We start from the raw sequence: 20,414 nt of genomic DNA on the forward strand, positions 1-20,414 counted from the left end.
ATTCCCTCAGAACACACTGCTCCTACCTCTGATTTGGTGGGGGGAGGTCACAGCATTCTAACGTCACTTCCTGTGGTGTTTCGAGATGTTAAAAAAACCTTCACACTCTGTCTTACACCCCCAGTGGTACACTCCACTCGTAATGGGCAGGAGCACCTGTTATCCTCTCTAGCAGTGATCTTCAACCTTTTAAAAAAATGTTTTTATTGTTTTTTAGATAGAGAGGAAGGGAGAGGGAAAGAGAGATAGAAACATCAATGAGAGCCCTAACTGGTTTGGCTCAGTGGATAGAGCATCGGCCTGAGGGCTCAGGGGTCCCAGGTTCGGTTCCAGTCAGGGGCATGTACCTTGGTTGCGGGCACATCCCCAGTGAGGAGGTGTGCAGGAGGCAGCTCATCGATGTTTCTAACTATCTCTCTCCCTTCCTCTCTGTAAAAAAGCAATAAAATATATTTAAAAGAAAAGAAACATCGATGAGAGAGAGAATCATTGATGGATTGCCTTCTGCATGCCCCCCACTGGGGATTGAGCCCGCAACCTGGGCATGTGCCCTTGACCACAGTCAAACCTGGCATCCTTCAGTCCCTGGCGCTCTGTCCACTGAGCCAAACCGGCCAGGGCCAGTGTTGTTTCTTTAGACAAGTATATTGAGGGATAATGTTCACACAGTAAAATCCGCCCTAATAAGTGGACAGTTCTCCGAGTTTGTAAAACACATACAGTTGCTGCACAGCTTCTGTAGCCATAGGTTCCAGCACATTCTGCTCAGGAATTCTTTATTGTCTGTGGGCTCCTGTACTCTCTGTCTATAATACCCATGTGCTGCTTCCAGGAAATGCCCAGTTTCCTCAGCTTGGCCAGTCTAGGAGCCTTTTCCCCAAATGGCTTTGACATTTAGTAGCTGCTCTATTGACGGAGCTAATCCAGAGTCAGAACAACGTTTCCCTGCAGGGATCAGGGCCCGGTATGTTTTTAAGAGGCCTCACTTGGTCGCAAGAACCAAGGATGTGGTTGAGTCATAACAAAGCCCGTGTGGGTAATTCTGGAGTTTGACTGTGGGCTAAGAAGGCTGATGGGGCAAATCTTTTCTTTGTAGACGTACACTGAGTCCTGTTCACCTTGCCTCGTCCACAGGTGGGACAGGTAGACTAGGGGAAGTGTAGCCTGCAGATCACTGGGGGCCACTCTTCGGGCAGGGGCAATGCTTCTTCCTTCCTTATGTCCCGAGCACCTAGTACAGCTCATATCGGTGTCTGTGTGTTGAGTGACCCAGGGAGTGATCCTGGGTTGGAGATGGGGCGGGAGTGTCTTACCCATCTCTTGTAGGTTTCTGAAGACAGGAGGGAGAAGCACCCCCACAGGAGCCCTGTCTCTCTGCTCTGGGGGGCCCCTCCCCTCATTCCCGAGTAACCTCAGCGGCCTCCTCACTTCTGTGCTTACAGAATTACTTTGAGAGCTACCTTTCCATCGCTTCCACCGTGCCCTCCGTGCTGTGCCTCGTGGCGAACTTCCTGCTTGTCAACAGGTAGGCACGTTCCCCCCTCTCCCAAGCCCGACCTCCACAACCTTCCCTTCCTGCCTCTTCCACTGCCCTTTGTCCATAGCTGCTGCTTTTCTGCCTGCTTAAAGGGTGGCTGCCAAGGTAGGAGGCAGGCAGCTCAGGCTCCTCCGTGAAGATTGGGAAGTCAGATCGGTTACCTGGGGCCCTGCCGGTGGGAGGCCCCGCCTGGAAGCGGACTTTCTGAGCCACACTCTGTGACGTGGCATCAGCAGCCAGCAGGAGACGGGGGGACATGGGTCTTCTCCCATCTTCCTCTCCAGGGGGCCTATCAATGGCTGCCCTGGCTGTGGGCCTTGCAGTCAAGGGACACCACCTGGATGGTGAGGCGGGGCCCGGAAGCAAGTCTTGTGGAAGCTGGTCTTCTGAGCTTTTCTGAGAGCAGGTTGAAGAGAAGAGCCTGGCATCCCATGAGTCTGGCTCTGGCTGTGGGGACTGGCTCACCTAACTGCTCAGCGCTAAGCTGGTGACACTAGCGTGTGTGCCAACTACTCACAAAGGGATCAGTGGGGAACTTCAACCTGTGTATAGTGAGGGGCTGGGAGAGAGCCGCCATCTGGACGCGCCATGGAAGAAGGAATGGCTTAGGAGACAGCCAGGCCAATAGCATGGCCCTTAGACCCCACTGGGTGGATGGCTGTTGCCATCCATCCTCAGTCAAGGTTTACAAGGCCAACAGCCCCAGCTACTGTGCCTGCCTATTCCCTGAGCTACCGCCAGGTGATAACAGTGGCTACGTCATGTTTCAGAAACCTGAATTGGGGTACAACCTACTGAAACCTTAAATCTCTAATGGCAAACCCGTTTTGCCTAACTTTGCTCAATTTGTAGTGATTGCCTGGATTTCTGGTTGAACAGGAATCTAAGGCACGTTTGGCCTTGGGGAGTGTGCTGGGATGGATTAGTGATGTCTGCCTGAGTACAGAATAGAGGGGGCAGCACATGTGCCTCCTGTGTGCTAAGCCTGCACTGGCCAGTCTTTCCAAACATGTTATGCTCTGGGGCTGTTCCAATGACCTGTTGTGTAAAAATTATCCCAGAGCATAGTGGCTTAAAACAGTAACCATAATTAGTATCTCATGATCCTGGGAATCAGCGGGCTCGGTTGGCAGCTCTGACTTGGTGTCTCATGTGGTTGCAGACAGCTGGGATTGGAGCTGGCCTCCTTGGGGGCTCCTCTCCTCCACTCCTGTCCCCTCCCCTCTGCTCCCCTCTCCCTGTAGTCTCTCCCATGTTGGCCTCAGGTAGTAGGGCTTTTCGTATTGTGGCTGAAGAACAAGTGCTCCAAGAGACAAGGCAGAAGCCACGTGGTTCTCATGACCTACTCTCTGCAGTCACATGGTGTCACTGCGTCACCGACTGCTCAGGGCAGTCACAGAGCCCCCTGGTTCCAAGGGGACAGAGACCCCTCTCTCAATGGAAAGAATGTTGAAGAGTGTGCACCCATCTTCAAACCGAAGTGCAGGCTGGAAGAGCAAGAAGGAGAACGGTGCTCAGATGGCCTCAGGGCCCTTGTCCTGGCACATGGGGCTGCCTTCTACCTTCAGTGTCCTAGGAGGTGGGGGTGCAGCCTCCAGTTCCCCAGCCCTGAGGAGGTGAGGAATGGAGCTAGGAGCAGAGCCAGGGGTTCCCTCAGCACTGTCAGCCCCTGGAGGGCACAGCTGGGTCCCTGGCAGTGACTTGAAAGAGAACATGAGGATAGGAAGGGGATGGAAGAGGAGGGGGACAGCCCCATGGGGAGAGTCCCTCGGCTCCTCACTACCCTCTCTCCTCTCTAGGCCTCTCTCATGATCCTCTGTCCACTCGCTTGTGCAGCTGGGCTTGCCCATGCGAACATAAATGAGAGCTCCTACCCCTTCCTGATCTGGAGACTCTATTTGAGCTGTAACAAGGGGTGATGCCTGCAGATCCCCTGTTGTATCACTTAGGCTGCACAGCAACCCAGAAGGGCGGCTGTGACATGACTGAGTTACCTAGCGGTTATGAAGTCCAGGTCAGGAGCCATCCTGGGGCTGGGTCAGCAGTGGCAGGGAAGGCCCTCCTAAGGCCCTGGGAGAGTAGAATACTCTCTAGGACAGTGATGGCGAACCTATGACACGTGTGTCAGAGGTGACACGCGAACTCATTTTTTTGGTTGATTTTTCTTTGTTAAATGGCATTTAAATATATAAAATAAATATCAAAAGCATAAGTCTTTGTTTTACTATGGTTGCAAATATCAAAAAATTTCTATGTGTGACACGGCCCCAGAGTTAAGTTAGGGTTTTTCAAAATGCTGACACGCCGAGCTCAAAAGGTTCGCCATCACTGGGCTAGGAAGAGCACTGAGCACTTCTGAACACGCGCTCCCCCCTTTGATCCCTGCCACAGCCTAGAACAGGAAACTTACTGCCTTGTTTTACAGGTGGTCACATGGCTGATAAGAGGGTGCAGCCAGCATTGGAACTGGAATCCTTCTCCCCCACATCTGTGCCTGGAACCTCGGGCCCCCGACCTCCTAGTTCCCCAGGTTTTCCCGCCCCTCCCTGCAGCCAGAGCCACACCTCAGACCCTTCACCTGAGGGCTTGCCCCGCCCTGGCTTCCAGCTGCTGGAAGGAGGGAGGTGCTTCAGAAGGCCTGGGTCTGCCTGCAGTGGGGACCCGGGGCTGCCGGCTGGGCAGAGAGCTGGCCCTGAGGGCTGAGCACTTCAGGCTTCCTCCAGAGGTCCAGCCTGCCCAGGCCTGGCCTTGCCCTCCGCTGGCCACGGGAGAGGGGTGAGGGCAATGTGGGGAGTGCTCCAAGCCCCCCCGGAAGGTGGTTTGAGGCTGAGCTGTTTTTTGTTTAATGTGCGAGAATGAAATGTCTCGTTTTCTCGCCTCCTGGAGAACCCTGGCTTTCTCTGACTGGCTCATCCATAATCGCCAAGCGTTTTATTATGCTCAATCCGCAGCATCATAAATACTTATGAGGAGGATTTACATGTGGGAGATTTGTGAAGAAATCAGTCCCCTGGGGTCCCGAGCCTCACAGGCAAGGGGGTGGGGGAGCTGGCAACCAGCCTGGGACAGCTAGCAACCCTCTCCATGTCTCAGGGCTGTGTGACCTGCCCCGGGTCCAGGCACTGGAGCAATCTCGGCCTTCCCCTGTCCCAGCGCAGAACACCCACCCCGGGGCAACACTTGTCAAGACTTCCCCTAAAATCCCAACAGCATCACCATCCCCTGGACCACTTTCAGAGAGTGGAGCCAGCATGCCCCATTAGTGTCTGTGGGGCAGGCTGCACTAGCATGTATCGTAAAGCTTTATGAGCATTGAGAATAGCCCCAGGCCAGGTCCGAGCGCCTGGGGCCCACGGAGGAGAAGGGGTTATGCAGCCAGTAATGAGCAGGCCAGAGGAGACCCGTGCAGGTGAGGGGCCTTATGGGGAGGTGGAGGCAAAAGTGGCTTGCGTTGCTTTTTATTGCAGGTGGCATTTACCCCCTCATCCCTGACTCTTCCCTCTCCTCCCCACCCTGTGGGTGCTGGGTAAGAAGTCCCCAGCTCTCTCCAAAGCATCCATCCTGTTCAAGTAGCTACGTACGGGGTGGTGACAGGCACAGGAGCTCCTGCGAGGCCCCAGGGCTCCCGAGGTGGACTGTCCTGCAGGGCCTGCGAGGAGGTGGGTAGAGGCAGAAGCTATCCCAAAGCCGCCGGAAACGCTGCAGGTGCTCACAGCTGTCTCCCTGCCACGCTGAGGGGTCAGGAGGCAGAGTGACTGGGAGGCTCAGGCCCAGTGTGAAAGCCGCCCCTGCACTGCTGGTACCCCTGCTTGTCCACGCATGTATCCAGCTGATGTTTGCCAGGTGCCTGCCAGGCCCCGTGCCAGCCCTCAGGATAACAGCTTACACAGGCCCTGTTCTGTGTAGCTCCGTACCTCCTGGTCTGGCCTGTTCCTTCTTTCTGCCCCAAGGAACTGTTAACACCTTTGGGCGTTTGTCCCTAGCGTCTCTCCACTGGGTGTCTCCAGATTTAGAATCATCAGCCGGAAGGGACTGGAAGTTATCTTATCCAGCTTCTTCTTTTTGGAGATGAGGAGACTGAGGCCCAGAAAGGTTGACTGTTCGCGTGGGGTCACACAGTGAGTCAGTGGCAGAGCTGGCCAGGACTCCAGTCTCTGAGGAGTCCCTGCTGGCTCTTCTTTTGTGGGTGAACGGGGCAGCTCCAGCTGCTGGGGGAGGGCGGGGCACTGTGTGGCAGCGTTGAGTGTGTAGGATCACCCCAGGCATCAGAGGGAAGGCCTGCCCACCAGCCTCCAGGGCACCTGTGTGCACTTACACAGATGCTCAGGGCCCCGGGGGTTCAGGTGCTCCACCTGGCTGCCCACCAGCTCCTGCCCAGGCCTAGACCCCTGCGAACCCCGGGAAGATGAGTCTTACTGTGGGGCTCCCCAGAAATAGACCCCGGAACAAGGATTTTATTTAGAAGTAGTGTATTTGGGAGGTGGTGGTAGGAGAGTGGGGAAGGGAGAGGAAGGAAAGGCAGGCAATAGAGAATGCCCATGGGGTGTGCCACGCCTGACCTGCCAGGGAAGCTCTGGGCTCCTGGAAAGCACACACCCCGTGGGAGGGAGCTGGGGTGTTTACCCACCCCCTTCCTGGGCACTGGTTGAAGTTTGCTCTTAACAGGTGTTAATCACCTGTCACTTGCAGCCTGCTTCCTAGTAGGAGGGTGGGCACAGGGGCGGGCACCCTGAGCATGTGCTCCCAGCTGGAGGCCCTGATTGCCTGTCTCTTTGTGTTAGTTGGCACCCTTAGATCCGCATAGCCTCTCCTGCAGGTAGACTCAGTCCCCTCCCTGTGGTACAGATGACACAAGAGACACAAGAAAGATGTTCTCATTCTTCACCTGGGAAGTTCCAGTAAGGTCTGCCTCCAGGCTCTGCTGCGCTGGGGCTCCGCAGACCCGGGTTCTAGTCCCAGCTCCCCACAGCCTTCACACGGCTCTGGACCCTCCCTTCACTTCTTGGGCTTCCTGCTGCCTCAGAAAACAGAGGCAGCACCGGCTCCGTCAGCCGCATCAGAAGGGAACAGATTAGCCTGGGGCCACAAAAGCACTAGAAAATTTTTTTCTTGCTTTTCATGTTCATCATTTCACACCTATTTATGTACGTATATATTTTTCTACCTTTCAAATCTTTTTTTTTTTTTTAGTCAAAAAAAGAAATTGTGTATAACTAATCTGGCTTTTCTCCCAGCCCTCACCCACTGGTTAGCAGGAAAATTAACTTAACTTCCAATCCGATTTAAAGCTGAGTCTAATCTGATGATTTAAACAGCCTCTTTATTATTTTTTTTTTGAAGCAGCCTCTTTAGATGATGCTCTCTCTCCCTGGAATAAGAATGTGCAGTTTCTCTGAGAGTCAGCCTTCCCTCTCCTCCCTGAAGGGCATGCCCGGGCAGGGTGGGGGGTGGGAGGAGTGTAGGGCTTACATTCGGGGTGGCAGGTGGGGCAGGGGGCTGGCCCTGAGCTGCACAGCTTGGCCTCAGCTGCTGCCCACAACGGAGACCATCCCAGGAGAACCCTGCCCTGGCCGCTTGTCTGGACCACCGGTGCTGCCTTTATTCCAGGGGAGGTGCTGGAGTGTCTATTCTGAGACCAGACTGCAGCCAGACCTGGGTTCAAGCCAAATGACCTTGAGCAGGTTCCTCAGCTTCTCTGACCTCAGTGTCCTTCTCTGTGCCTGTGGGATAGGTAGGAATGCCTGTGGAGCTGGTGGGTGAAGTCAGCGTTCGCGCATAGAAAACGCTTAGTGGCGGACCTACACAAATTAAGTGCCCAGTGTTTGCTGTGACCATGATAGGGATGACGTGTTCCTTCTTTCTCTTTCCTCCCCCACTGCTCCTCTGTCAAACACTAGAGCAAGTCAGCAGGAGCTCAGCCCTGTGGCAGGAGGAGCAGGGGGCTCGCCCCAGGCGCCCTCATGCTCCTTCCTGAACCTCTCAGCAAGACAGAAAGAAGCAGCGTTCGCTGAGCATTTGCTCTGAGCCGGACACTGCCCGCTGCACTCTGCACACACCCCTGTAGAGATCCGCACAGCCACTCCAGAAGGTAGACTCAGCCCCCTCCCTGTGGTACAGATGCAGAAGCTGAAGCCAGAGCAGTTGAGTCACTTATCCAAGGCCACACAGCGAGTGCTCTGGGAAGGGCAGGATTCAGACCCAGGCCTCCTAACTGCAGATGGACAGTCCCAGTCCCTGAGCTCCCCTGCTTCCCTTAAGAATGTCCCCCACCCCCAGCCTGGCCTGGAGCCCAAGGGGGTCTAACCACTTCTGCATCTTCACCCTAGAGTTCCGGTTCATGTCCGTGTGCTGACCTCGCTGACTGTCATGCTGGCCATCTTCGTGGTCATGACCGTGCTGGTGAAGGTGGACACCTCCTCCTGGACCCACAGCTTCTTTGCTGTCACCATCGCCTGCATGGCCATCCTCAGTGGCACCTCCACTGTCTTCAATAGCAGCGTCTTCGGCATGACGGGCTCCTTCCCTATGAGGAATTCCCAGGCGCTGATATCAGGTGAGAGCTGAGGTCCAGACAGCCGGCCAGGTTAGTCCTGCCGGTGACACATGAAGGAGCCAGAGGGGAGCACGTGGCCGCCCTTTGAGAAAAGGAAGTGAGTGTTAGGTGCGTTTCCATGACCTATTATTGTGTTTTGTTTTGCTCAGAAACCTGCAAATGGCATGCTCACCTGGCTGGCACATTGGTGCTGGCCATTGGCTGGAAGTTCAGCCAGAGCTGGGGGTGGGGCCAGGTTTCCTCTCCACCCAGACCCTGCCGTGGCTGCTGAGCTTCCCCGTGGCAGGCTCTGGGCCACAAGAACAGGCATCCCAGGAGACCCAGGCAGAATGTTATTTTCTTTTATGATTTCGCCATTTAGGGTCACTTCCACCAGAACCATAAGCCGGTCTGCACACTGTCTCAGTGGGCGCGTAAGAAAATTACATCGGCAGAGGCAGGTGGAAAGGGAGGGCAGGGCTGCAGCCAGTCTGCCTCCCGACTGCATTCCCTGAACCGGCATTCCTTTCTTCCCTTCCTCCTTCTCCCCTTTCCCTTCTCCTGTCTCCTCCCTTCTCTTTATTTTTCCATTCCCTTACCTTTCCCCCTTCTTTTCTCCTTTCCTCCCCTCTACCTGTCATTTCCTCCTTTCTGATTGTATAGAAGACCTGCTATCTGTTGGGGATGCAAAGATGAACAAGACTCAGCCGCTCACGCCAAGACCGGTTTGGCTCAGTGGATAGAGCGTCGGCCTGTGGACTGAAAGGTCCCAGGTTCGATTCCGGTCAAGGGCATGTACCTTGGTTGCGGGCACATCCCCATTGGGAGGTGTGCAGGAGGCAGCTGGTCAATGTTTCTCTCTCATTGATGTTCCTGACTCTCTATCTCTCTCCTTTCCTCTCTATAAAAAATCAATAAAAAATATATTTAAAAAAAAAAAGACTCAGCCGCTCAGGAGCTGACAGCCTAGTAAATAAACTCTGTGCCCTGGACTTTGGCATTGTAAGGACTTGCGGGGGGGGGCTGATGCGGGTTGTGGGCCAAGTGCTTTAGCTGACATTTTGATGCTGACCCTAAGCCTGGTATTTCGCCCTCAGCAGTTCCGTTCTCTTACCCAGATGTCCCAACAAGATTAAAAGGAGTTGGGTCAGGTGGGGAGACCACCACCGTAAAGCAAGACTGGGGGTGCAGCCGCTCTGTTGGGCATCTCCACACGCCCCGTCACGTGGAGTAGTGCTGTGAGCATTTGCCCACTTGAAAAGAATTTCACAAAGAACCCACTGTGTGCCCACAGTGAATATGCCAGGTCTTATGTGGCAGGGATGACAAATACCTCAGCAAGGGTAGGTCCCCTTCCCACTCCCACGCCAGTGCCAGACATCACTAATAGATCTGGATTGTTCCTCCTGAGCCTCTAAATCAAGCATGTCAAACTCAAAGGCTAACACGGGCCAAATAAATGAGGCAGGTGGCCCGCAGGCCTCGAGTTTGACATGCTTGCTCTAAATCCTTTCTCAACACAGCCCTGGAGGTGGCTACTGTCCAGGGATCAGAGTTAGATGTGGCCTCAAATCTAATTGCTATTTCTGATACAGGATTGAACTCAGATGTTCTGGTTCTTGAGTCTGTGCCCTTGGGCCTAAAATGAAATAAGAATGGACCCATTGTTAAGTTTCTGGAGTGCAATCAATGTATCCAAGCAGTGCTCCCAGAGGGCATGCCTAGGCTGGAGGAATGGCCGCCGATGCTGATCCAATCCCTCTGCCATCCCCGTCTGAGAGAGAACTGTCCTTCCCTCAGCTCCCTGGAAGCTGGAAGATGTATTATTAATAAAGCGTCAACCATGCTCGTTACCTCTCAGGGGCCAGTGACCAAACACACTGTTAATGTTGGCAAGAGCCCTTCGGGTTCGTCTGGCCACCCACGAATCTAGAGGGAATGGATGCTCCCTGAACTTTTCAGAAAGTCCAGTTCTGAAAAAGTGTTGAAACCCAGTACTCACACTTCTGTATTCGTTACCCCGGCCGGGCCCTGAGCCTTTGTCTCACTGTGCGCAGCCCCCGTGGGCACCCATCACGCTGGAAAGTCCCCGGGGTCCACTTTCCCGGAGGCCCCAGTGCCACCTCGCCAGCCCCGGTTTTTCGTCCGGAGGAGCCCATCTGTGAATTCTGTGCATGTAGGCATCTGAGGAACAATCCATCCGTTCCATACTGGTTTTTTTTCAATCCCTCATTTGCATGTATTTCCATAACTGATGAGATAAAAGGAGGGAGTCATGAAGGATGAGCTCCCTGAGGCCTGGTTTGTTGTTGATGATAATATTGTAAATTTTCTGCGACTTGGGGAGGGAGGGAGGAAAATCAATAGGCAGCGATGTTAGATCTGCTCCTCGGGGCAGCCGGGGAATGTCTTACTGAATTTAACCCCAGTTCTCACAAAACACCCAGGTGGGGATTACAGCTTCTCAGAAGTTGGCAGCCTCTTGGCAAAGGGTTTACTCTGTTGTTGCTGCTTTGATGTAGGAAGGACAGAAATAGCCAAACACCTAATTGAGAATCTGAGGGGATTTATATAGTACTTCTCTGTGCCAGGTGCTCTTCTGAGCACTTTTATGTAATAATACTTTTAATCCTTATAACAACCCTAAAAGGTGGGGTTTATTAACATCCCCAGTTTTAAAGATGAGGAAACGGGGGGCACAGAGAGGTTAAGTGACTTGCTGAAGCTCACACAGCCAGAGTGGGAGAGCCAGGTTTGGACTCAGATGTTCTGGTTCTCGAGTCTGTGCTCTTAATCACTGTGCTAGCTGTTATTTCTTTGCCTTCCTTCGAATCCCAGCCTGTGACTAATCGAGCTCATGCTGACAAGGTCGGGGTCATCCGTCAGTGCCGTGGGTCATTCCGTGTAGAGTCACAGAGGTGTCGGTGGAGTGTGGGTGAGGCAGTGATGATGGGCATTATGGTGGACAAGGGCCAGAACTGCCCCGCTCCCACTTCTGCTCTGTGCAATGCCGGGCAGATAAGTGGTGCCCGGTCAGAGCTGCCTAATACAGTGGCAAAGCCCTCCATCCTACACGCAGAGTGTGCTGTTTGCTGTCTGCAGTCAGCCGCTTCTTGCTTCCTTGAGAATCAAAATTCACTCATTCAGCCCTAGCGGGTTTGGCTCAGGGGCTAGAACGTCGGCCTGCAGACCGAAGGGTCATGGGTTCAATTCCAGTCAAGGGCATATGCCTGGGTTGCGGCTCGATCCCCAGTAAGGGATGTGCAGGAGGCAGCCAATCAATGATTCTCTCCCATCATTGCTGTTTCTATCTCTCCCTCTCTTTCCTCTCTGAAATCAATAAAAAAAAAAATAAATTTTAAAAAAAGTTCACTCATTCAGCCAGTCGGTCCAACGTAGTCACTAGGCACTGACTGTACTGGTACCGAGGGTTGTGTCTGTGTTCAGTGCTTTCTCTGTTCTTTGTCCCATTCCCCCCACTACAGCCTCATGTGATGACAGGGCAAGCATTAGCCCCATTTTCCAGGCACATCAACAGAGGCAGAGAGGAGTAAATGATCTGCTCACATGTGTAACACATATAACTGCTGATTCTGGGCCAGTAAAAGTTGGAGGGTTCAACAGAAAAGAAAGACACATTCCTTCTCCCCAAAATAACTGTATGATCATGGCAAAGAGGGGACTGGCGTTTGTTGAAAGTCTACCTTGTGCGGGGCCCTTTCCAACCTCATGTCACTCAGTCCTCAGAGCAGCCATGGAAGGAGGGGCTGCTATCCCCATTGTACAGATGAGCAGACTGTGGCTCCAGGATGTCATGTCAGCACTCAGGTCACAATGAGCACATTGCAGTCGAGGGTCAGGCGTACATCTGTTTGGGTCCTGGGCCTCTGGGTCCACCAGGTGTTGCAGCCTTCCCTGCTAGTAGCAGTGAAAGGTGCCACATGGTCACACGCGTCACAGGTGAAAGCCCTTGGCAAGAGAGAACATTCCAGGTGGTGGAGCAGTTGCGTGCGAGTGCGTGTGTACGTGTGTGAGGGTGTGAGGATGTGTGTGCGAGTATATATATGACTGTGGGTTACTATGTCTGTGTGGGAGTATATGTGTGTGCATGGGATAGAGTGTGTGAGCATGTATGTGATAGTGTATGTGTGTTGTGTGTGAGCGTGTAAGACAGTGTAGGTGTGTGGATATGTGTGTGTACTGATATGTGATAGAGTACAAGCATTATGTGGTAGTGTATGTGTGTGTGTTTGTGTATGTGATAGGGTATGTGTGTGAATATGTATGTGTGCATGCATACATGCATATGCATGCACACATATGTTCACATGTGCATGGTGCCAAAGCTGCCTTGAGGTGCCAGGTAAGTTCCTGAGTCCAGGTGGGCGGCACCGGGGCATGGTGACGGGTGAGGGCTGCCCAGGTCAGAGAGCCTGGCTCCCAGGCAGCGGGAGAGCTGTGCTGGACATCCCCGAGCCTCTCCCCAGTGTGGGTGGTGGGTGGTTTGAGCGGAAGAGGAATTAGTTCTCTGAGGTGTCACGCCCCTCATCTAGAATTTCTGACCCCACTGGGAGGGCAATAAAGAGAGATGGCGGGGGGTGTTCTCCTTCCAAGGAGCATGCCCGAGCCCCCCCCCCTTTGTCCCCCACAGCGTGCATCTCCTAAACTCTAAGGGACCCCACGAGGCTTGCAACCAGGGCAGCAATGGGCAGCGGCAGTTCACCCCAGACAAACCCCCTGAACCTGCCCCCAAGGCCCCTCTTCTCTGACTTCTTAGTGAGCCAAGCAGCCCAGCCTGGACCCATCTCCCCAGCCTTTTCTTGTTTCCCTGTTCCCACATTTAGTAAAGGTCCTCTAAAATTAAAACACAGAGAGAGAGAGAGAGAGAGATGGAGGGTCAAGGGACAGAGGGGAAACTAGAAAACAGGCAAAATCCTGGAGGCCATTTGCCCGCCTCAGACAGCAGCCTCTTCCAAGCCCATCAGAGAGCCTGGGGCAGGGACACGCAAACGCTGTCCTCTTAGAGCCGGAGAGCTCGCGGCTGCAGAGCCCCTAGTGTCGCCAAGGAGCCAGGACACTGAGAACTGCAGCATTGTCCTCAGCGGGGAGAAACTATTTTGATTCTTTTAAACTTGAGCAGAGAGGAGGCAGCCTGAGATGCAGGGAAGATGGACCCACCCCTGACCTTTTCCCTGACGTCCTGTGCTCCCTGCAGGAGGAGCCATGGGCGGCACCATCAGTGCCGTGGCCTCCCTGGTGGACCTGGCATTGTCCAATGATGTGACGGACAGCACCCTGGCCTTCTTTCTGACCGCGGACGTCTTCCTCGGGCTCTGCATCGGGCTCTACCTGCTGCTGCCCCGGCTGGAGTACGCCAGGTGAGGCCCCGCCTTGCATGCTCTCAGTTCACTCTTTTATGTGGTTCTATCTTTTATATTCACTGATGTTCTTTCATATAAGTAGGTGGCATGTTTGTTTCCTTGTTTACTGCCCATCTCCCCGCTGGAGTGTGAGCTCCTGGAGCAGAATTGTGTAGATTTTGCTCACTGCTGTGTCCTGATGCCTTGAACTGTGCTGTGCTCATAGTAGTTGCTCAATAAATCGTCTGGCCAGTGGATGAGAGATCAGCAAGTTTTCGGACAGAGAGGGCAGGCGGTGGAAGTGGGACTGAGGAATGAGGATGATGCGTAATAGCTCCATTCAGGGGCACCTCCGCTGCCCCTGTGTTGTGCTCAGCATAGCCCAGTGACTCGTCTCTCATTTAATGCTCACATACTTGCTCCCCGAAGGATGCTGCAGCACTACCATTTATCCTGATTGTTACCATTCACATGTGAGAGAACCTGGCACAGAAAGCCTGACTTACTTGCCTGAGTTGCACAGCCTGCTGGCAGCAGATCAGATTCAAACCCCACTCCAAACCTGGATTTTTACCCACTGCCTCTCGAGGCCTCTCTCCACCCTGCAGGACCACTCTTCTTGCTTGAGTCTCTCCTTTGCTTTGTCTTTTTTCTTTTTCTTTCTTGCTTCCTGTCATTCTTTACAAACAACTCGACTTTACCCTAGCCAGCTGGGATCAATGGTTAGAGCGTCAGCCCTCAGACGGAAGGGTCCTGGATTCCATTCCTGCCAAGAGCATGTACCTGTGTTGCAGACTCCATCTCTGGCCCTGGTTGGGGCATGTGCAGGAGACAACCAATCAATGTTTCTCTCTTTCTCTCTGTCTCTCCCCCTCCCTTCCACTTGCTCTAAAAATCAATGAGAAAAATATCCTCGGGTGAGGATTAAACAAACAAACACAAAAAACCACACCAAAAAAACCCCTCAACTTTTTCAATCCATTTTCCTACCCGTTGTCTTATTTGATGTAGGAAAGGCAGGAACTGTTTCCCCCATTTTACCGGGGAAGAAGCTGAGGCAGGAGGCCCGGTGATTGACATTTGGTCCAGTGTGCCAGCCAGCAGAGCTGGGCGAGGTCCGGTCCGGCCCTGCCCTTCCCACAGGAGACCTGCTTTGTGTGATGGCCTGAGCTAGGCCACTCACTGTACGCTTTCTTCATTTATTACCCATGAAGGCTGTGTGCAGTTGCTCCTGTATTTTTCCGCTTTACAGGTGAGGAAACAGGCTGTGCAGCACTCACGGCCATGCCCAGGTTGCTCACCCGGTGAGCCGCAGGCAGGGATGTGAACCCGGAGCTGTTTCCGGAGCTGCACTCTTTCCATTGCACATGTGGTAGCTCTGGCTTGTGACTTCGAGGGTCTGTCCTCATCATTCACTCCTCCTGTCCCTGGGAGAGTCACCTCCCTAATCCCCAGGACCCCAGTTCTACTGGGGCAAGCTGCTTTCCCCATCTGCGGATTGTTATAACCTCAGCGGCCTCAGGAGGATAAAAGAGGCCGAGCAGCCTGACACTGTGTCCCCCAGCGGCTGCCGACCCATGAGCTGCCTGTCCCTCCTGCTCCTTTAAGGCCGTCGTCAGAAATTACACGTGTGTCCATGAGGAAGTCCCTGTGAATCCTGGGCGTTGGCTGGCTCACTGTCCCCCCAGCACCCCATGCACCTTGTCACTGCTGGTTAAATTGCTGGGGTCCTGTTTTCAGAATGCTTTGCATGGGTCTGTTCTCAGTGGGGCGGCCGGCCTTTCCTGTTTGCTGGGACCGAAGGTGTTCTCAGGGGGAGCGGCTTGCAGTGCTGAAACAGGAAAGTCTCAGGCCAACAGGACGGTTTGGATGTGGGGCTTGGGCTTTGCACCCTGGATTGCAGATTCCCCTGGACAGCTAAGTCCCGCCCAGCTGAGCATGTGAGGACAGAGCACCCAGGGCCATGCTGCCCCATGGAAGCTTCTATTTCTCGGCTGATGAACACGTTGCTCAGGACCTTGGGGTTTATAGAAGCTCGTCTGAGGATGGAGCTGTGCTCCTGGGCAACTCAGACTAAATCTTACTTAAAGGGAGGTGCTGACCAACCGGCGTAGCTCTGTGGTTGAGTGTCAGTCCATGAACCAGGAGGTCATGGTTTGATTCCCGGTCAGAGCACATGCCCGGGCTGCAGGCTCAATCCCCAGTGTGGGGCATACAGGAGGCAGCCAATCGATGGTGTTTCTCTCTCTCATCAATGTTTCTATCTCTCTATCCCTCTCCCTTCCTCTCTCTCTCTCTATAAATCAATAAAAGCATATTTTTTAAAGGGGGGAGGTGCTGCACCAGGAGGGCTGGGCTGCCCCTTCCCGCCCAGGAGGAACTGAGCCTCGCGCACTATGGGAGGCTGGTGACCTTGCCGGGGTAAGGTGAGCCGGTTAGAGTCGGAAGAACTTACGAGGAAGAGCTTCAACCGCAGGAGCCTGGTGGGGAGCTTCCTCAGAGAAGACTTGGGGTGAGGACCTGACACTGAGTAAAGGGAGAAGTAAGAAGATTTCTTCCCCTAAATAGTGATTGTAAATCGAGATGGGGTTCAAGGCCAAAGCTCCCACCTGGGCATCACATGAAAAAGTGATTGTGGGGAGGAATCCTCCCACCGACCTGCTTGTTATTTATAGGCTCTTAGGATGAGGAGACTGGCACGGATCTCTAAAGCTCAGAGCTGCAGAGCCCCATTTTACAGAGGAGGAAACTGAGGCCCACAGCGGGGCGGGCCCGGCTTAAGATCACACAGGGAGGCAGAGTAGGACTGAAATCAGAACCCAGCTGTCGCCACGCTGCTGTTCTCCCACCACCACCACACCGAGCCTTCTGTTTGAGGCATCTCAATGCAGTGGGCCCATGTCTCTTGGTTTTCAGGTATCAGAGGCCCAGAGAGGTTGAGTGGCCCAGACAAGGTCACACAGCAAGGCAAAGTGACCCACACCTTTTCTTCTCTGATCAGAGGAGCAGAAATGGAAAAGATTGATCATATTCAGTATTGAGGATATGGTGGGAAAGGCAGTTTTATAGGCTTATCAGTTCTTTCAAAAATTATATTTTGAAGGATATTTTGTGCCTGGAGGTTTAGCTGGAAAAAGCCAAACATAGTTCTTGCCCTAGGGAGCTGTCTTTTATTACAGGAGACAGAAGATAAACCAGTAACGAACACAATGATTGTAATCTGTGGTCATTTTTTTAAGAGCAATAAGTAGGTGCTCTCAGAGAGATTAAAAGGGTGGAGGAGGTGGGTCAGACAGAGCAGAGATATATTAGTCCTACCTGTTTGGAGAGCAGTTCATCAATATTTGACAAAGTCTTAATATTTTTATTGATTTCAGAGAGGGAGGGAAAGGGAGAAAGTGATAGAAACATCAATGATGAGAACCATTGATTTGCTGCCTCCCGCATGCTCCCAGATGGGGACTGAGCCCATAACCTAGCATGTACCCTGACCAGGAATCAAACCATGACCTCCTGGTTCATAGGTTGGGGCTCAACCACTGAGCCACGCCAGCTGGGCTAAAGGTACAAACCTTTTGATGCAGCAGTGGCTCTCCTAGAAGTCTGCCCTACTAAAATACTTACACACGCGCAAGGACTGATGTATAGGGATAGTCATCGCACCTGCGTTTGCAGTAGAGAAAAACTGGCGCTAACCTACTTGTCCATCAGTAGGGGAGCAGGTGAATTATATGTTCATATAGTGAAACACGAAGCAGCAATGCAACAGGCACAGAGCCCGGCGTCCTCGTGTGAAAGATGGCCACACAATGTTCCATAGACAGTTATATGTATGCGTTTATGCATAACAGTTATTGTGTATTCAGGCAGTTACTTGATGTATTTTTTATATATTTAGGAATTAGACTGCTGCAGAAAGTCTTGCAATATGTACGTTTGATGCTACTTTTGCTTAAGAAATGTAACTGGCTGCCGTAACCGGTTTGGCTCAGTGGATAGAGCATCGGCCTGCAGACTGAAAGGTCCCAGGTTCGATTCCGGTCAAGGGCATGCACCTTGGTTGCGGGCACATCCCCAGTGGGGGGTGTGCAGGAGGCGCTGATCGATGTTTCTCTCTTATTGATGTTTCTGACTCTCTATCCCTCTCCCTTCCTCTCTGTAAAAAAAAAATAAAATATATTTTTTAAAAAAGAAAAGAAATATAACTGGGCTTGTGGAGGTGTGGGGTGTTTGCACATGTAGAACAACAATATTCACCAGATTTTGAATGATCAGTACCTCTGAGGAGTGAGACCAGAGGTGAGAAGTCTCGTTGTACTACGTCATTTCTCTTCTGCGTTATTTGGGTTCATGACATCAAGCATGTATTGCTTTTATAATTTCAAAGATGTGTATTTTTAAGTGTTATTTTATCTCCACCCTCCTCCCCCAAAACACCAGTGAGCTGAGACTGGAGCCCAGGCTCGCCATATGGTGGTCAGAGATGGTTTCCTCTGTCCCATCTCCGGGTATGGCCACCATCACACAACAGCGGGCTGCTGGAGGCCAGCCGTTCAGGCAGTACCCGGACAGGCAGGCCAGACACTGCAGCTCCCCTCGCGCCATCCTGCGGCTCGCACCTCACCCGAGAGCAGCCTGGGGCTGCAGGCCAGCAGGGGCTTGGGCTTTGCACGCTGGGCCCAAAGGTCCCCTGCCTTGTCCCTGGAAATCCCCAGTTTTCTTCCTGGGGCCCTCTGACCACGTGTCTTCTCCCCTGGCAGGTACTACATGAGGCCTGTTTGGCCCGCCCACGTGTATTCTGGTGAAGAGCAGCCAGGCCAGGACTCCCCCACTGCCCCTTTGGCGGCCCCCAGGCCCAGCTTCTCCCCGACGCCACCCCTGCGCCCCATCCTAAAGAAGACAGCTGGTCTGGGCTTCTGCATCATCTACCTCCTCTTCATCACCAGCATCATCTTCCCCGCTGTCTCCACCAACATCGAGTCTCTGGACAAGGACTCGGGCTCGCCGTGGACCACCAAGTTCTTCGTCCCCCTCACTGCCTTCCTCCTGTTCAACTTCTCTGACCTGTGCGGCCGGCAGATCACAGCCTGGATCCAGGTGCCAGGGCCCAGAAGTAAGGTGCTCCCTGGGCTGGTGCTGCTCCGGACCGGCCTCGTCCCCCTCTTTGTGTTCTGCAACTACCAGCCCCGTGTCCACCTGCAGACCGTGGTCTTCCCGTCCGACATCTACCCAATGCTGTTCAGCTCCCTGTTGGGGCTCAGCAATGGCTACCTCAGCACGCTGGCCCTCATCTATGGGCCGAAGATCGTGTCCAGGGAACTGGCTGAGGCCACAGGGGTGGTGATGTCCTTCTACATGTACTTGGGTTTGGTGCTCGGCTCTGCCTGCTCGGCCCTGCTTGTGCACCTCATCTAGGAGGGAGCGGTGGCAAGAGGGTCGGTGCTGAGCCAGGCTTGGGAGCTCGGAGAGATGGCAGGACCCGCCCGGAGGGCTGGAGTTGGGCTCAGTGTGGACAGCAGAGCATACTGGGCCTCATCTGTCCCCGGGGAGCTGGTGGCACGTGCTGCCTCCATGCCAGGCAGAAACATTCCAGACACCTTAACAGAACGCTCCTGAGACTTGAAGACCAAAAGACATCTGAATAAGACACAGCCACAGGCAGCGTGGGTGTCACCGTCCCAGCTGCGGTTGCATTCTGCCTCTCTGTATAGCCTGCTGGGGACCGTGTTGCCAGTGTTCGGCTCAGTGAAGTGCCAACACCCAGCCTTGCTCCTTGCGGGTGACAGCAAGGTGTGGGAATTCTCAATCCTCCCTAACCGGAGGGGTCTCCCTGGAAAAGAAGTCCCCATGGGATGGCCAGTCTTTAGGTACAAGACCCAAGCCTGTGCAGACCCTGCTTTCTGGGGGTGAGAGAGCACCCACCTACCAGACTGGGACACCCGAAGAGGCCTTGCGGAGCCCTTCATTCCTTAAACCTGGGCTCCAGAAAGCTTCCCAAGACTGGAGACCAAGCAGGTCAGGCCTCCATTTTCAAACAGGGCTCTTTAAAGGGGTCTATGGCCTGGGGCAGGGCTGGGTCTTTTGACATTGATGTTTACAACATGGTCATTGGTTCAAGGGCATAATAAATACCTGGGTATTTAATGAAATGCCTGTGTTAGGGTCTTGGCAGGAAAGAACACACTCAAAATGGGTAATTTGAGGGTATTTGAAGAGTGGGTATAGGGCTGGCAGGGGCACATCTAACCTGCTGTGACCTACAAGAGGTAAATTTCCTCCCTCCCTCCCTCCACCCCTCCCTCCCTCCCACCTCCTTTGCTCTCTGCCCAGTCCCTGTGGCCTGTACCACAGCCAAGGAGCGGGCACAGATGATGGAGAGTGGGCGGAGGGGCAGAAGGCCTTCAGCTCAGGGCCGCGTCCGGAGTGGGGCCGCTAGCCCCTCTACTTTCACAGGTTTGTTTGTTACTGACATCAGTAGAGCTCTGAAGCTTCCGTCAACAGAACGTTGCTTTGTCCCAGGTAGTCGTGTATTTTGAAGCTGTTTTTTCAAAAGGTGACCCTCGTGTTCCGCGGCCCCCCCACATTTGCCATCGCCTGACATGAGTGGTCGTTTCTATTGTTTTCGTGTTCCTTGAAGGCTTCTGCAGGGCTGTTCCTTGGGCAGCAGGCTGGCTTGGGAATCAGAGAGAGAGAGGCTTGGCTGCTGTGGGTCTCGAGTCTCGTGGAACTAGCTTGGGGAAGTAGCTCACGTGTTCTTGGGAGTGAACAAAACTTGCTAACTAGATCAAACCAGAAGTTCTTTCTCAAGAGTCCTACCTCAAGAACAGAGAGCTTGCCCCTAAGAAGTGGCAACCCTCGAGCCACAAATCAGCCCATTCCTCTGAGCGCTGGCTCTGTGCTGTCCTGCAGACCAGCGGTCGCCAACCTTTCGGACGTCACGGACCACCAGTGTCCGCGGACCACCGGTTGACGACCGCTGCTGCAG

At 53.5% G+C, this 20,414-nt stretch overlaps 1 protein-coding gene across 1 annotated transcript in view; it reads left to right on the top strand.

The window, feature by feature from the left end:
- SLC29A3 (solute carrier family 29 member 3) overlaps positions 1–19,578 on the top strand; it is a 43,393-nt gene extending 23,815 nt beyond the window's left edge. The window contains exons 3-6 of the mRNA XM_036337000.1: positions 1,443–1,525; positions 7,864–8,090; positions 13,285–13,447; positions 18,190–19,578. Of these exons, the coding sequence (XP_036192893.1) occupies positions 1,443–1,525; positions 7,864–8,090; positions 13,285–13,447; positions 18,190–18,844 (1,128 nt within the window). The 3' untranslated portion in view covers positions 18,845–19,578. The remainder of the gene's footprint in view (positions 1–1,442; positions 1,526–7,863; positions 8,091–13,284; positions 13,448–18,189) is intronic.
- Positions 19,579–20,414: the final 836 nt, after the last annotated feature.

This window comes from Myotis myotis, unplaced genomic scaffold, assembly GCF_014108235.1.
Source record: "Myotis myotis isolate mMyoMyo1 unplaced genomic scaffold, mMyoMyo1.p scaffold_m19_p_15, whole genome shotgun sequence".
Lineage (NCBI taxonomy): Eukaryota > Metazoa > Chordata > Mammalia > Chiroptera > Vespertilionidae > Myotis > Myotis myotis.